Source organism: Heliangelus exortis, chromosome 17 (assembly GCF_036169615.1).
Source record: "Heliangelus exortis chromosome 17, bHelExo1.hap1, whole genome shotgun sequence".
NCBI lineage: Eukaryota > Metazoa > Chordata > Aves > Apodiformes > Trochilidae > Heliangelus > Heliangelus exortis.
Genome location: NC_092438.1, coordinates 15,861,473 through 15,876,928, shown reverse-complemented (window position 1 = coordinate 15,876,928; position 15,456 = coordinate 15,861,473). Strand labels below are relative to the sequence as shown.

The window sequence follows — 15,456 nt, the reverse complement described above, 5'->3', positions numbered from 1 at the left end:
TACCCACACACAGTTGCAAGCTTCAAGTACATCACTACAAGGCAGTACACAGCTGGTTTCAAGGCAAAACACATACATCATTACAAATCAATACACATGCAGTGGCAATGCATACCACTAGATTGTTACAATGCCATACTCAGTCAATTACAGCCAGTTCCATCACATTACACACACGAGTACACTCACAATGCAGTCAAAAACAGTTATTGAAAATACAGTACGTATTCAAGTACAGAGTCCAACGGGGAGGTAAACAAATATTCAGGACTATACACAGTCAAAGGCAGACAAAGAAGGCATTATGGACTTTTACTTAAACTTTCAGGTCAAGTGCGGCGCGACGCCAGGTCAAGTGCGGCGCGACGCCAACATGTTCTAACACAGAAATACAGGGAGGCACTGAAGCCACAGCACCTAGCCCACCACAAAGCCACGGCAATTCAATTACAAAACATTGCAAGACACTGAGAACTAATCACACATAAAATGTATATCTGGAGACCTACAGTACAAAGTCAGTATACTGCCAAACAGCAGATACAGAGCCCTACAAAGCCAAACACCAGAACAACACATTTGTTACCTGATGGGCTTTGAGACTGAAACCCTGAAGGAGGCACAGATGAAATACAACATAGCGCTGCCGTGGAAACACAGTTTGCTAGACGAAAAGGCGCAGGTTCGGATGGTCTCCCCGAAGACGGTTCTCCGTAAACCGTGCAGAATCCTAGGGCGTCCTCTCTACCGGCACCGACTGTCCCACACCACGCCCTCCTCAGACGACGCGCTCCTCGGAGACACCGTGCTTCTGTCACCTAGAAGACCAAGAGACAAAATTACTGCTTTGCTCCATAAAATGATCCTCGTCATTCCCACCACTCCACCTCACCTCACCTCAAATGCTCAGCCAAGTCCAACAATGGCCAGGACAGCATCTGCAAAAAAAAAAAAAGGCAAATGCTTTAGCGAGTGGTCAAGGACTTTGATCTTACTGAAAGAGCTTACTAGCATCTCACCTTCTTAAGCAGCTGATGGGTGTACTTCCTGACACCTCAATGGCTCTACAGGGCACCTGAAAAGAGCAAGGCAATTTGTAATATACTGCTGCTTCTAACAAAACCCTCCCAGAGAATTGCCCAATCTCCTTTACCTTAATCCTTTGCCAGATGCCCCTCAGGCATGTTAGTCTGAACTGGATGCCAAGGCACCACCTGAAAAAACACACAGGTAATGTTTTTAATTCAATACTACTCACAACATTTAACACTTCCAGCAACCAATTTCACAGTGCTCACCTTCCAAATATCATGTCCCATTGAGATGAACTGTCTGCTCTACACAGCTTTGCAACCTAAAAAAAAAAAAAAAAAAAAAAAAAAAAAATCCATTAATGCTACTCAGAGCAGCTACATCCACCTGCCCTGTGACAGACTTTACCAAGCCTTGCTATGACATTCAGGTACCCACCTGCTTTGCTTTTTGTTCCATGTCCTGGACTTCTGCATCTGTAAGAAATAAATCAAACAAATCTCAGGGATTCTAATAAATATTGAAAGCACCTCCCCACCAACACCAAACACTGACTAACCTTCAGGTGGCACCTTTCTCTCCTCCTCCAGCCTTTTCCTGCTCGTCCTTGTCACACAGCATCTGAAAACCACAAAACAACAAGGGATGCTCATGACTAACCAATAATACAACACCTGAGAATAACTGCTCCTCCAGCCCACCAGCCTTTGCTCACCTTGCCACAGCCACCTCCGGTGTCCGTATCCAGCTTCGCTCATCGCTTCCGCCTTCAAAATGACAACAAACAATAATGCGGTCAGGTAGCCAAGGGAGGCAGCTTCCCACCAACTGCACACCCTGACTAACCTTCAGCTGGTTCCCTTGTCTCCTCCTCCATCCATTTCTTGCTCATCCTTTACTTGTGGGATGTAAAAAACAGGATTACACAAGTTACCGGGCCGCCGCTCAACACCGAGTCAGTCAGGTTGTGGTGCTTCTGTGGCCTCTGAACCTACACAGCAGACAGGGCATCTCCAAGCCAAACACTCACATGCACAGACTGAGCCGAGACACAGCCATGTGAGTCACAAGACTTGACCTCAAGATAAAACTCACAGCAAGAGGAGGGACTCTGGAATCCAAGACTTTTGGGCAATAAGACCTACAGCGATGCGTCTGCAAAGCGAGGGAATGAAGCGACGGATGCCCGAGGAACCGCCTTCAAGACCTGAGGACGCAAGGATGCGGGGAATGAGTCCCCCTCAGGGAAACTGGATGGACAGAGATCAGATGACAATGCAATTGAGAATGACATTGCAGAAGACAATCATCAAGAAACTTCCAAGTACAGAGACCGATCTGCAATTTTGACTTGTCATGCAGAAGATGCTGCTGATCAGCACCGTGCTGATCAGGAAAGGCTTTGCAGGGATGATGCCCAAGATGCGAGACTTTTTCTGTGAGGACACACAGAAGACCATCAAGGCCTGAGGAAGCTCTAAGACAAAGACAGACAACACAAAACACACAACCTCAGAAACCAAGGCTGGAGCTGCCCTGCCCACACTAGCATCGTGCTGGAAACTATCAAGCAGCAAACTATCAAGACCATCAAGACTGGAGGAAGCTCTAAGACAAAGACAGACAACACAAAATACACAACCCCACACACCAAGGCTGGAGCTGCCCTGCCCACCCTAGCATTGTGCTGGAAACTAACACGCTGTATTCACCCACTCTATTCACCCACTCAAAGGGGGCTGATTGTAGACAGCCCTCTCCCAGATGCCATCTTCAGAATCCCTCCTGCAACTCCAAGCCTCAGCCCCTCTGCAACCAATTCCTGTACTTAGCTTTCAGAGGGCCGTAGGGTCTAAATTTATGTCCAGCAACAAAACCACGTTGTCTGACTAGCACGTTCCTGCAGTTTCAAGGTTCCTCTTCAACAACTTCATTTAAAAAAAACAAAAAAAAAAACCAAAAAAACCCACCAAAACAAAAAAACAAAAAACAAAAAAACAAAAAACTTGCATGCAACCATATTCTTGCTATAAAGAGCTCTAACTTTTGGTGGTTCCCAAGTTCTTACCTTAAAGAGTCTTCTCAAACAGCCCTGACAGCTCAACAGCTGCAGTCAGCTCCAGGAGTAGGAGAGCTCTGACCTCAGAGAAGCCCAGAAGCTGACTGAAGCCCCTAGCCAAAGGCTGTGGCTTATATACCCCAGGCACCACCCACAGCTTTTCCCACAATCCCCTGGGAAAGGGGAGGTGGCGATTACCACAAGGTATAAAAACAGCGAGGGGAGAAGCAGCCAGTTCTCTCCTCTTTCTTCAGTTTACGGGACAAGCACAGAAACTCCATGATGCCAGCTGAGGAATTTTGGTTTTTTTCTTTCTCCTTGTTACTTCAGTGACTTGACCACGTAAGAATTCAACCCACAGGGAACCTTAACAGAGTAAAGGTCATTGGAGGCTTGGATTAGACAGAAGAGAGGAAAGAACAAGTGGGGTGGGTCACAGATATGGACTCACAAACTCTCCTGAAAGACCCAGAGGGGTGAGAGCTCTGCAACAAAGCTAAAAGTGGAAGGCAGCATTCTGTTAGAGGGGTCATTTTTGGATCGAAGACGCTGAAGAAAGCTGAAGGGCACAAGCAGCAGTCTGGAGAGGGTTTTAATAGAGTACAGGTGTCCGTGGGATGTTGGGAACCGAATGACAGACGGCGTCAGAAGAGCTTCTCATGGAGCGAAAAAGGAGTAAAATGCACAACGGAGCCGGAAGGTGGCTGTGGGACGCCGAGAGGGGGGTGTGAGGTTGGCCTCCGGAGGTGTGGTGGTGAGAGAAGGGTGCTGTGAAAGAGGTAAAAGGCGACTCTAGGACACGAGGAAAAACTGTATGTGTTCAGTTGATGTACGGATGCCCTCGGGGGCTGAGTGACTGAACAGATGTCTAAGATCACAACAAATGAAAGAAGGGTTCTGGGGTGCAAAGAGAGCCTGAAGAAGGATTCTGTCTCAGTAAGAGAGCTAAAAAGAGCACCACAGAGATTGAAGGGTGTGGGGCGGCGTGAGGATGGTCTCATAAGGAGCGGTGCCCTGAATGAGAGGGCTCTGATGGGCAATAATGTTGAAAAAGAGTCCGGGAAGACCCTCTGGCAGAGTCTTGGGCGGGAAAACTGGACCCTCATCTCTTTCTGAATGCTTCCTCGCAGAGGACCCTGGGTGTGGCTGGATGTGGTCTTTGCCCCTGGCAGTAAAGTGGAGTTCATACTCTCCCTCTGCCCCAGAGTTGGTGTATTTTGTCTCTGCCTTTTAATACCTCGCTACCTGTCTGCATGATGTGCACCCGCCCCATTGTATAAAGGGTTTCTTTAAAATGCATCTTACCCCAGGGAGATTGGTCTCTTGGCTCTTCTGCATGTGCCTTTGATTTCACTGGTTGTTTCATCTGAACCTGAAGTTCTGACGGTTTGCTGCCATCTCCAAATAAATTGATCCGTTTGCTTCCTGGTCTCCATATGGAACTCTAGTTCCTGAAATTCAGCTTTCATTTTGCCGTCTCCATGTCCTGTGGACTTATCTGGCTCTCGAGGGGGGAGGGGCTTGCTGCGCTGCTTTTCTATTAGTCTGTCCTTAGTGTTTCACGTGGCATCGGTTTCACTAGATTTCAAGAACAGTTGAGAGTGTCCTGAGGTCTATATAGGTCTGCTACTTAATATGATACTTTGCCAGATGGGCGGGGTCAGCGCAAAAGGCACAGGCACCCAAATAAAGAAGTTAGTTTATATTTACTGATGTATTAAATTATAAGAGAACAAGTGCAGAAACAAACAACAAAACTGAAGTGCGATAGCAAAGTCAAAACAAAACACAGCGACTCATCTAATTGTTACTATACAGACGCAGCGATAGCAAGAAAGACGTGTCGCCGATTGCCATAATGATTCGACTTTGCCTGGATCTGCGGTTGCTGGGGAGCCCTGGTTGTTACGAGGACACGGAGAACCCTTCCCAGCAGTTGGGAAATCCTACACGGTGCGTCCTCTCGTAGGTGAGGACGCCAGAAAGGGTCCAGTTTTTCGAGTATCCCGTTGCTGCTAGCCTGAAGGACTTGAGCTTTTCTTAACGTGGAAACGTCTGGTCTTATGCCTCATAATGACCAAAACCGGGGCCTGGCTGGGGCCCAAGTCACAGATTGTAGGGCTGCCTAAACTATCTCCCCTAGACATCTTACTGGTGGTTCCCTAAAATATCTGCCTGGACAATTCAGCATATTGGCTGCCTTTGCACTCTCTCATGGTTTAAAAAAAATTTCTCAGAATGGGGAGGGTAAGCTGCTGCTTTCACAAGCCTTTTTCCTCCTACATACTTAGCTGATCTCCCTGTAAACCAAATGTGCTCTGTCTCAGGATGAGTTAATAGATCCAAGGTTTTTCCAAACCTCATTCAAGATTTATTTTTGACTGCAAAATCAGGGTTTAGGTCTTGATTACTCATGGGGGGCAGTGGCTAGCTGCTAGTGGAAGGAAGCCACACCATAGCCTCCCACTTTGGCTCTATCTTGAATATATTTGACCCATTGCATGATAGGAATTATGGCAGGCAGAGCCACTTTATGTCCTACTGTGAGTTGTTCTAGTTCTAGCGCAGCCCAAAAATGTGCTAATATAATAAATGTGTTTGTGAATTCATGTTAAATAATTATAAAGTGTTTGCTAACCCAACTTTGAGAGTACTAATAATATATCTGTCTTCAACATTGTGAAATATGCAAACGTAGGAATTCGTTAAAATGAAATATAACTGTTCTTTGTGTAACTACAAAGCTTAGGGGAACAAGAAACAAGACATCCACAGTTTCTGTACCCCGAAAACACTACAATGTACATCCTGTTGTGCTAATTTAAGCTGATTTTGCTGCTCACCACATAGCATTGAATTTAAGGTGGTTTTACTGCTGACTGCAGATTGTTGCACAGGAAAGAGCAAAGGAGCTCATGTGCGGAATCGAAGGGTAACGAGAGGGGAAACTGAGGCAGACACTGACTTCATCCAACGACCACCAGATGGGGGTCAAAAAGACCCTCAGAGATAAAGTGGACATGCACCTTTGAAGGCCGCCTCTTCCAAGAACTAATAAACAAAACCCAGCCTGTTCCTAGAACACTCATGAATACGTATTAGAATAGATATGAATATGTATTAAAGGTTGGAATATAAGCCAAAAGATTAAACTTTACAGCGTTCATGTGAGTGGAGCGGAGACTCCCCACACACCCAGCGCTGTCTTGCTTATTGCAATTTTCTTAATTAAATTAAACTATTAACAGAATATTGAGTCCCAGTCATTTATAACACTAATAACTCTCAAAGTGGAGTTGTTTTCTGCTTCTGGAAATTTTCTCCCCTGGGCTCCAAGTTCTGTGTAACCCGTTTACAGATATATTTGAGATCTCTTCTTATTTGTGAGGATCATACATCCAAAGCCTTTTGTTAAGCCTCTTCTGTTAATTCCAAATCAGCCTGCTGTTCACTTCTGCAAACTCACACTTTTCCCTTGTTACCTCACATAACAGGGTTAAGATTGGTCCTACGTGTCAGATGCACCGTCTCCAAAAACAAAAACAATCCGATGCATGCTAAGAACTGAGCACCCCAATACACACTGCCACGCACTGCATATAAGAAGATACAAAACCATTGCGGGGCAGTCGGGCATCTTTTTAGCGAAAAACTACAAATGAGTCTCCAAAAGCCGGCCATTTTGTTACCGAAAGTCGGCCACCTTTTAAGCGGAAAACTACAAATGAGTCTCCGGAAGTCGGCCATCTTGTTACCGGTAGTCGGCCATCTTTTCAGCGGAAAACTACAAATGAGTCACCGGAAGTCGGCCATTTTGTTACCGGAAGTCGGCCATCTTTTTACCGAAAAAACTACAAATGAGTCTCCGGCAATCGGACAAAGTTAAAAATTTAAGAACCCCCAATGTCCCCTGAGCGTAGAAACACACCATCTGGGAGATCCCCTGATCTTCACCAAAACCTGTCATTTTTCTCTCTTACTTCATAGATTCATTTAATCAGTCGTGTTGGAAGGTACCCTCAAAGACCATCTCTCTACGTAATACTATGGATTCAATGTCTTAACACTTTCTACAACGGAGGGAATCTACCGCTTCTCCTGGGAGACCATTCAAATCTTTTACTGTCCATATGGTGAAAAATGAACTTCTTATGTCCAATCAGAATTTCCCCATTACCTCTTATCCATTAAGCCCCACTTTACCTTGTTGCTGGAGGACCAAAAGAGAGAACTGTTGCAAGACGAACCTCTCTTAGGGCACGGCGCTCCGAGGTCCAAACAGGCGTTTCAGCAGAAACTCACGAATAGTGCTCTGAGTCTATTGCCCTCAGGGTTGTCCAAAAGTCCGAACAGTCGGGACTGGCAAACAAATGCAAAGAGTGACCACTGAAAACTTTGGCTGGCCCTAACCCTCACATGGAACCCTATGTTCAGTGGTCACTCCTTGCATTTGGCTACAGAGGACACTGGGGATGGAAAGGGCATGCCTGTTGAAGTAACAAGTATTGTTGGAAGTATGACACTGCACCAAATTTTCAATTTCTGGTTGTTTTCACCAGTAGAGCTGGAGACACATCTCAGCCCCCCAGATTGCACACGATTAGGGTTAGGGTTCAGAAAACCATAAAGCCTACAGTTCCAGGGACACTGGAAATGGAAAATGCATACCAAGGGAAGTATGACACTGTGTCAAATTTAAACTTTCCACACCTTTCTGATTTTTGCCCATGGAGACAGTTTCATCCTGACCTGGGGAATGTGTCACCTGAGGCAAAGCTGCAGATGAACAGCCCAAACCACAACTACATGGGGCTTCATTTACCCCTCACTGGCTATCAACTGCACTGACTCCCATCCCCAACACATCAAAAGCTCCGTGGGTTGGCTACCACCCCCTCTGCCCTCCTGGTCCCTGAGGAAAACAACCAAAGGAGAGATGAGGGGTCTGCAGAGTTTATTATTAAAGAAAGCAAATGGGTGAGTGATGGAACAACGGAAACCTGTCACACATTGGGAGCTGCAAACAGCTCTTTGGAGAAGGGTCTGAAGGCAGGAGGGTCTGTCTGCATCCAAGGAAAGCCCCAGTCACTGGAGAGAGACTCTCCATCCCCATAGTGCTGGGAGAAAGGAGGGCTGTGGGGCTCAGGGGAGGCTGATGTTGCAGGTAGAGCTCACAGCAATGCAGGGTGTTGTCCAACCTGTTACAAACTGGGTTGCCACAAATCATGAACTCCCTGATCGCATCTGACACCAGGTGAACTGATGCCAGCTTCCACCACGGCAGAGAGAGTGGCTTGTCCTGCCCTTTGTTCCCTGTTTTGGAACAAACTTCTACCTCAAGGGGACTTTCCTCCTTAGCCCATAGCAGCCCAATTCTGTAAAAGCCTTTGAGGAAGAACCTCAGAGCAATGCAAGTCAATGCTATGGATCACAGCGCCTCGTGTTGAGCAAAGCAGCTCTCCCAGCAGCCAGGAGCACATGGCCTCTTATGCTAGGCAGTGCTAAGAGCCCACAGGAATGGGCAGAGACTGGTTTTCACTTCAAATCACCTTGAGCCACTTGGAGCTTCAGATGCTGCAGGAAACAGAGCAACAAACCCCACCACTGACCACAGCCGAGAGAGCGAGCGAAAGAGAGCGAGCGAAAGAGAGCGAGCGAAAGCCACTCTGACAGAGCTGAACAGCAGAGTTACAGACCCCAAACAGCTCCCAGGACCCCTCCACCCACATGCAGGCAAAAGTACCCCACACATCACTCAACACTGCAGCAAGAGCCACAGCCAGCCCTACAGGCAGTGAGAAATGGACGGAAATGCCTCCTGCCCCATAAAGAAGCTGAGCTTCCCTCGGGCTTCTCCTCTCACGCATAGAGCCAGTGCTCAGCTGTGTCCTCCCAGCAAATCAACTCCTCCGGGCGGAACCAGAGAGAGATCTCCTGCCCTGCACTCTCAGCCGAGTCGCTGCCGTGGATCACATTCCTGTGGGGAAGAGGAAAGGCATCAGCCAGGAGCTAAGAATGGCGGAGAGGGAAGCTGCCCATTAGAAAGTTTCCCCTTGGTCAATTTCATTGAGGTCGCATCCTACAACATTCCTTCACACCACATGCCAAATGGAGCCAGAGCAGCTCTCCAGGTGCCCTGCTCCCCAAGAAAAGGGCTGAGGGCTCCTCCCTTCCTCTTCCCTACCTCACAGTCCTGATTCCCAGGAGCTGAAGACAAGCAAACCTCACCTACAGAGAAGGCCTCAGGAGCCAGGAAAGACCCAACCCCAGGCTGTGCCCCCTGGCAACCCAGGAGGCAGTGGTCAGCTCCTCCATCCTCTGAGCTGCCAGAGGGAGACAGTGACCATCCCAGCACCCAACTGAGACGCTCTGCCCCAAAGAGGAATGCCTGGACAGGACACATAGACGGCCCAAGGGAACAAACAGCCCAAGCTCTCACTTGCTGACTTCTACACAGAAGTCTCCACGGATGGTGCCAGGCAAGGACTCTGCTGGGTTTGTCTCCCCAATCATTGTGCGAACTGTTTTGACCACGTCCAGGCCCTGCCAGACCTAGGGGACAGCAACACCAGAGTCAGCTTCCACCGCTCCCCCAGCAGGTCCCATCGTCTTCCCTCCAAACTCCCCACCTGATCCACCAGCCTCAGAAGCAGGGAACAGTCTCTATAAGCAGTCCTCAGAACTGACACTGGGCTCTACCCAGAGCTGTCTGGAGATTTAACGCACGGCTTCAAGAGGCTTCTGCTGAGAGAGAGAGGCCGCCTAGTTCCACCCTGCCTCAGGCCAGTGCTGCTTGTACTTTGCACTTTTTGCACCAGGAGAACCCGGCCAGCACTCACCATGGCCACCACCGGCCCGGAGCTCATGTACTGCACCAGCCGGCTATAGAAAGGGCGGTCCCGAAGGGCGATGTAGTGCTCTCTCAGCAGCTCCTCTGAGGCCTGAGCAGCACAAAGAACGCACAGCTCAGCCTGCTCCTAGCCGGGGGGGGTTGGAGCCAGGCTGTCACCCCAGAAGCGTGGTTAAACCTGGATCCTGCTCCAGCATGCCGCCCCCTCACCCCCTGGCACAAGAAGACCCCCGGCCCTGGGCCGCTCACCTGCAGCAGCTTCAACCCCACCAGCTGCAGGCCCTTCCTCTCGAACCGCCGGATGATCTCCCCGACCAGGTGCCGCTGGACCCCGTCCGGCTTGATGGCCACGAACGTGCGTTCGCCAGGCCCGCTGCAGGCTGCGGGGAAAGAGGGGACCGTCAAGGGAGGGGAGGGGAGGGGAGGGGAGGGGAAGGAGCCGAGCCCGGCCCGGCCGTGGGGCGCAGCGGCAGGGAGGGAGCCCGGGTCCCGCTCCAACCCGCACCGGTCTGGAAGAGGCCGGCGAAAAGCCCCAACACCAGGCAGATCATGGCGGCTCCGCTCTTAAAGGGGCTGCGCCCCCGCCTCCCTCTCAGGGGGCCACTCCGACACCCGCCTGTAGCGGAACGATCAAGCGGGGCCTGTGAAACGGCGGGGCCGAGAGAGGGCGGACCCGTTCCCGTGGCAAGAGGCGGGGCCTGCTCCCCACAGCCTACATGGCGGGGCTGTTCTGATGCCTGAGGCTGGTGGGGCTGTGCCCGGCCCCGGAGGGCGGTGGGGCCCGGCTCCACGTGTGCGGGGAGGGGAGGTCCCCCGGGGCCTCCTGGCTGTCACCTCCCTGCCCCTGCGGCTGAGTAAGCCAGATGAGCACCCATGGGGCTGCCGGGACAGGTAGTGATGGGGTGAGGGGGAATGGCTTTGAACTGGAAGAGGGGAGATTGAGGCTGGATATTAGGAGGAAATTCTTCACTATGAGGATGCTGAGCCAGTGGCCCAGGTTGCCCCATCCCTGGCAGTGTTGAAGGCCCCAGGTTGGATAGGGCTTGGAGTAACCTGGGCTGGTGGGAGGTGTCCCTGACCATGGCAGGGGTGACACTGAAGGAGTTTTGTCCCTCCCATCCTAAACCAGTTCAGGGTTCCACATGGGTCTCTGGAAATGCCAGTGCCTGAAATACTTTCTCCAGGTGTCTACTGGAGTGACGGTTCCACTCCCAGAGCTGCTCTGCCTGCTCCCGGAGGACACTCAGGGCCTCAGGACCCCACAAGTCACAGCACTGAGCTTCACTGACAGAAAACAAGGTGGTTTCTTCTGTGGCACTGACTGCCAGCATATCCTGGGCATCCTGACCCTTTCCTGGCACTCTCGAGTGCTGCTGCTGATCCTCTGCCTCCTGGGACAGACCACAGCCCGTTCCCAACACCGTTCCCAGGAGGAACAGGGCTGCTGGGCCCTCCGTCACCCTGCCTGAGATGCCCCGGGGGTACTGGGTGGGAGTCACTGCTGGAGCAGAACCACGGGTGTGACAAGTGCCACACTGCATCCTTGGCGCTGCTGGCTTGAACCCAAACTGCAGCTCATCCCTGCCCACTGGTAGTGAGAGCATTTGTAACTTTGGATTCCTCTGTTCATTTGCATCCATCACATGCTGCTTTTTGCTAATTGCAAATTCCTTATGGTGAGTTAGAATACTTACTAAGGATACTTACTGTAAGGTAAATAAGTTCAGTCTGCTAATTGCTAGCAGTAAGGTTTGTCTAAGTAAATGTGGGTTTTAAGGATACATATTTGAGATCCTTTAACATTTCCCTTTCAAGACTTGTTGGTTCTCCTCCAGGCAGCTCTTGGGCAGGTTTTCTTGCTTTCTGGATGGCAGGGAGCCAGCTGCTTTATCGCACAGGACTTGAGTGACCAAGTTTGCACCAAGAAAATCATTAGAGGTCAATTTCTGGGCGTCCAGAGCATGGCTTTGCCCCAGGGAGAGTGTCCCTGTTTGTTCCAACACAGCTCTGTGTTGTCTTTATTATTCTGTTAGTAGAAAAACCTTTTAGGATCAATTCTGTAAGCTGCTATGTTGGGGAATGTGCTGTGCATCACCCCCATAACCTGCCCCCCACCCCTTCCCTTCAAGTACTGTTAATAATTAATAACAACAATTTAAGTAAAAGCTAACACATTTATTGCCAAGACTAGGTGACCTCTTCCATGCTATTCCCACGTCTCTATGGGCTTCTTGGAGCAGTGGCTGAGGGTCAGCCCTGTTGCCCAAATTATCCCAGTTTTACATGAAGTAATTTCTCCCTCCTCTTGAGTATCTTTTTCAGGTTTTCACCAGCAAAAGCTCGGATTGCCTGGGCATCAACAAAGCTATTGTAACTTTAGCATTTCTCTACCTCCTGCCTCAATTTCCTCTCCCCTCCCCAAGCTGGATTTTTTTCTCATTTTTAATTGTTACTATTTTTTCATCTCCCCCAGCATCACTTCCTGTGGCTTTCACACCAGTTGCATCTCTGCTTGGCCAAAGCCTTGCCACAAACTTCAGTGATGCTGCTGGAGGATCTCAGAGCTGCAAAAATAGCTTTTTTTACCCGGTAATAATTCTTTTTTTCCTTTCTTTTTCTCCTCTGAGCATAACACAATGTTGATTTTTTGGGGAGTGTCATTGATGATTTCAGTACTTCTTACCCAACCGGTGCTTTCTCCCCAGAGGCTTGTTCTGATCCCAAACACTGCATCCCATGCACACCCTGCAGCCCCCTTATTATATATATATATTAGCATGCAAATGAGGATGGGGCAGAGGTGGTGGGGGTGATGCCCCAGCCCCCAGCTCAGAAGTCTGTGGCTTCTTTCTGGCAGATCCACTGCAGTCCCACATCACAGCTGCTGGAGCTGATCTTGTCCCCCCGCAGTGCCCCACAGGCTCTGCCGTCTCCATCCCAGGGGCTCAGCGGGAACCTGGGGTGAAGGAGGGAGCCCTGTCTCATGGCACAAGGGGCCCTGGGGTGATAATGGGGGTCCCCATCCTGACCACCCTTGCCCACACTCACTGGTTCTGGTCCAGGCAGGAACCATTCAGCCAGGTCCAGCCGTGCTGGGCAGAGGGGAAGGAGAGACCGATCCAGAAGTAGCGGGTGGGTTTCTGGAAGATTTCGTTTAGGAAATCCTGTATGGGAGAGATGGGGGAGGAAAGGAAGATGGTGACACCGTGTGGCACACACACTCAGCCCAGAGCAGGTTTCAGCCTGTCCCTGGTGCTCCCCAAGCTCCAGCAAAGGCACCCTAGAAGCTTGGGATCAGGGGTTGGTGCTGACTGTCCATTTCTGGTGACCCCCTTAACCCTGCCTCAGGTGCCACCAGCCCCTTGGGTGCAAACCCAGGACCAGTCCCACATCCTTGGTGCCAGGGGTCCTTCTACCAGCTCATCCTGGTCCTCTGGTATCAGGAGCTCAGCTCCCCAGGCCATGCAGTCCCGCTGGCTCTCTCTCCAGGAGTTCATCCCATCAGAAGCCCAAAGGCACTTGGTCCCCCACAGCCTCCAGTTGGGGGGGCAGAGTTTGCACACCTCACCTCCTATGGACAGATAGACAGCCACACCCAGACTGAGGCACCCCAGCAAAGGTGGGGACAGCACAGAGGGATGTTCCCACATGGTTAATTTGGGGAGGGGTCCCACTGGGGGGTGAGTTACCTCTTAGGGGGCACAGGCTCTTCCGCAGCTCCAGGGAGGCACAAGCCAAAAAAGCACATTCACCAACCTGTGAGGTGTTCCTGCACTCCACCCTCCCCTTGAACTGTCCCCTCTCTGCCACTAGCCATGACACTGCGAGAGAGAGAGGCTCAGCCTGGTCAGGGGCATCATCCCCTGGGGATGGAGGGGGCACCTGGTCCCCTCCCAGTCCCACCCCACTAAAATCCATCAACTCACCACAGACCACAAGGGCCAGCAGCAGGGTGGCCATCAGGGCCCTGAGGAGGTAGCGGGGACAGCAAGGAGCTCCTGCCTGGACACTCACTCGCCGTGGTGCTGAGCCCCTCTGCAAGTCTTGCAGGACAAATCCTGTGGTCAGGGGAAAAAGGGGAGGAGGGTCTTGAGAGCATCTGTGCCCTCCCTGCCATCCCCAGAGAGCCCAAAGGAGAGTGTCCTGGGGCAAAACATCTTGGTGAGACCCCCCCAAATCCCTGCAGATATTCCTGCACAAAGGGGTGACTCCAGTAGCAGGACCTGGGAGATCCACAGATCCCTCTGCTCTTTCTTTTGGGGTCACAGCTGCAAACTGTTGCTCAGCACAGAGAGGATGGCAACCAGACAGGGTGTCTGGTGTTTTTCTGTCCCACAGAAAAGACCCCCAGACCTTCCTCCCTTGCTCTGTTCCTCAGTTTCCTCAGCTTGAGCAGCTCCTGTAAACATCATCCCGCTTTTGAAGCCATGCCAGTCACCACCATGCTATGTTTACCCTCTCCTAAATTTTGTGGGATGATCCCCTATACCTGTATTCCAGAGAGGACCTGGGCTTTCTGCAGCACTCCGCTTCTCCAGCATCATGTACCCTTCCTCGTCCTCCATGTCGTGAAAGAACAAGGAAGGCACAGGGCTGGGAACACGGAAGAGGGGACAGAAAACCCAACCACTGATGACCACAGAGGCTGTGACATCAAGGTGCAAACTGGCAGCAGGACTTGAGCTTCCTGCCAAGGTTACAGCTAAAATAGCCCCAAAACTGCCTGGTACAGCAGCCCTGATGCCTAAGGAAAGGGCACAGGGGAACTTGCTCTCCAGAGACACCTTGGTACTCTTGGGGCTCTCAGGGGCCCCCAAATCCTGACTCCCTCTCAAGAACGTTCTGCTGTAGAAGCCCCAGAAACCACTGGGAGCAGTTGAGGGTGCCAGGGATGAACCCAACCAGGAGGGTGGGTGAACAAACCTCCCTGTGTCCCCTGCCAGGGCACTCCCCCCGAGTGTCCCAGAACTGACCCCAGGACTGGAGGTGCAGACTCACCAGTGCCCACCACAGGGGGATGGTCCCCGTCCTGCTCCTGCTGGCCACACCAGTGCTGGTACAAATGGCTTCTGCTGAGTGGCATCCTGGGGAAATCAGACACCAGTGGCACAGACCGCTGTGTCAGGCCAGACTCATACCCCTCAATGGATGAGTGGCCCAAGGCCAGGAAAAGCCCCACAGGCAGAAGCCCCATGCTGAGAGCAGCCCCTAGGGAAAGCAGGAATGGCAAGGACTGGAACAGCACAGGGACCCAGCCCTGCCTGAGGGACAGACCTGACTGATTCTGCTGCCCGTTCCCTGCACATCCCCTCTGCCAGGGGCCCCTCAGCCTCAAGGAGCAGCTGAAGCACCTTCCCTTCCTCTCCCGTCTTAAACTCCGAGGGCAGCTTGAAGGCTGTCAGAACCTCCTGCCAAGTGGCAAGGACAACTGCACCAGAGCAGGACTGGATAAGTCACTGAGGTTCTTAAGCAGCAGCTGCACCTACGTTAAGTGTCTTGGTGGGGGACTGCTCTG

At 51.1% G+C, this 15,456-nt stretch overlaps 2 protein-coding genes across 3 annotated transcripts; both read right to left on the bottom strand.

Moving 5' to 3' along the window:
• Nucleotides 1–8,028: 8,028 nt before the first annotated feature.
• NME3 (NME/NM23 nucleoside diphosphate kinase 3) lies at nucleotides 8,029–10,616 on the bottom strand. 2 transcript variants are annotated; one of them, XM_071761141.1, is made up of 5 exons: nucleotides 10,447–10,616; nucleotides 10,191–10,321; nucleotides 9,931–10,032; nucleotides 9,531–9,643; nucleotides 8,029–9,068 (listed from the first exon to the last, which is right to left on the bottom strand). In XM_071761141.1, exons 1-5 carry the CDS (start codon nucleotides 10,490–10,492, stop codon nucleotides 8,951–8,953), a joined length of 510 nt encoding a protein of 169 aa, XP_071617242.1. In that variant the 5' UTR covers nucleotides 10,493–10,616; the 3' UTR covers nucleotides 8,029–8,950. The 2 variants fall into 2 exon arrangements, with proteins under 2 accessions (XP_071617242.1, XP_071617243.1); XM_071761142.1 differs by having other exon boundaries at nucleotides 9,931–10,068; nucleotides 10,447–10,615.
• A 265-nt stretch (nucleotides 10,617–10,881) lies between these two features.
• Nucleotides 10,882–15,135, bottom strand: LOC139804246 (killer cell lectin-like receptor subfamily F member 1). Its single transcript, XM_071761257.1, has 6 exons — nucleotides 14,940–15,135; nucleotides 13,868–13,999; nucleotides 13,631–13,762; nucleotides 13,358–13,512; nucleotides 12,990–13,105; nucleotides 10,882–12,897 (listed from the first exon to the last, which is right to left on the bottom strand). Exons 1-6 carry the CDS (start codon nucleotides 15,133–15,135, stop codon nucleotides 12,771–12,773), a joined length of 858 nt encoding a protein of 285 aa, XP_071617358.1. The 3' UTR covers nucleotides 10,882–12,770.
• Between the last annotated feature and the right edge of the window lie 321 nt (nucleotides 15,136–15,456).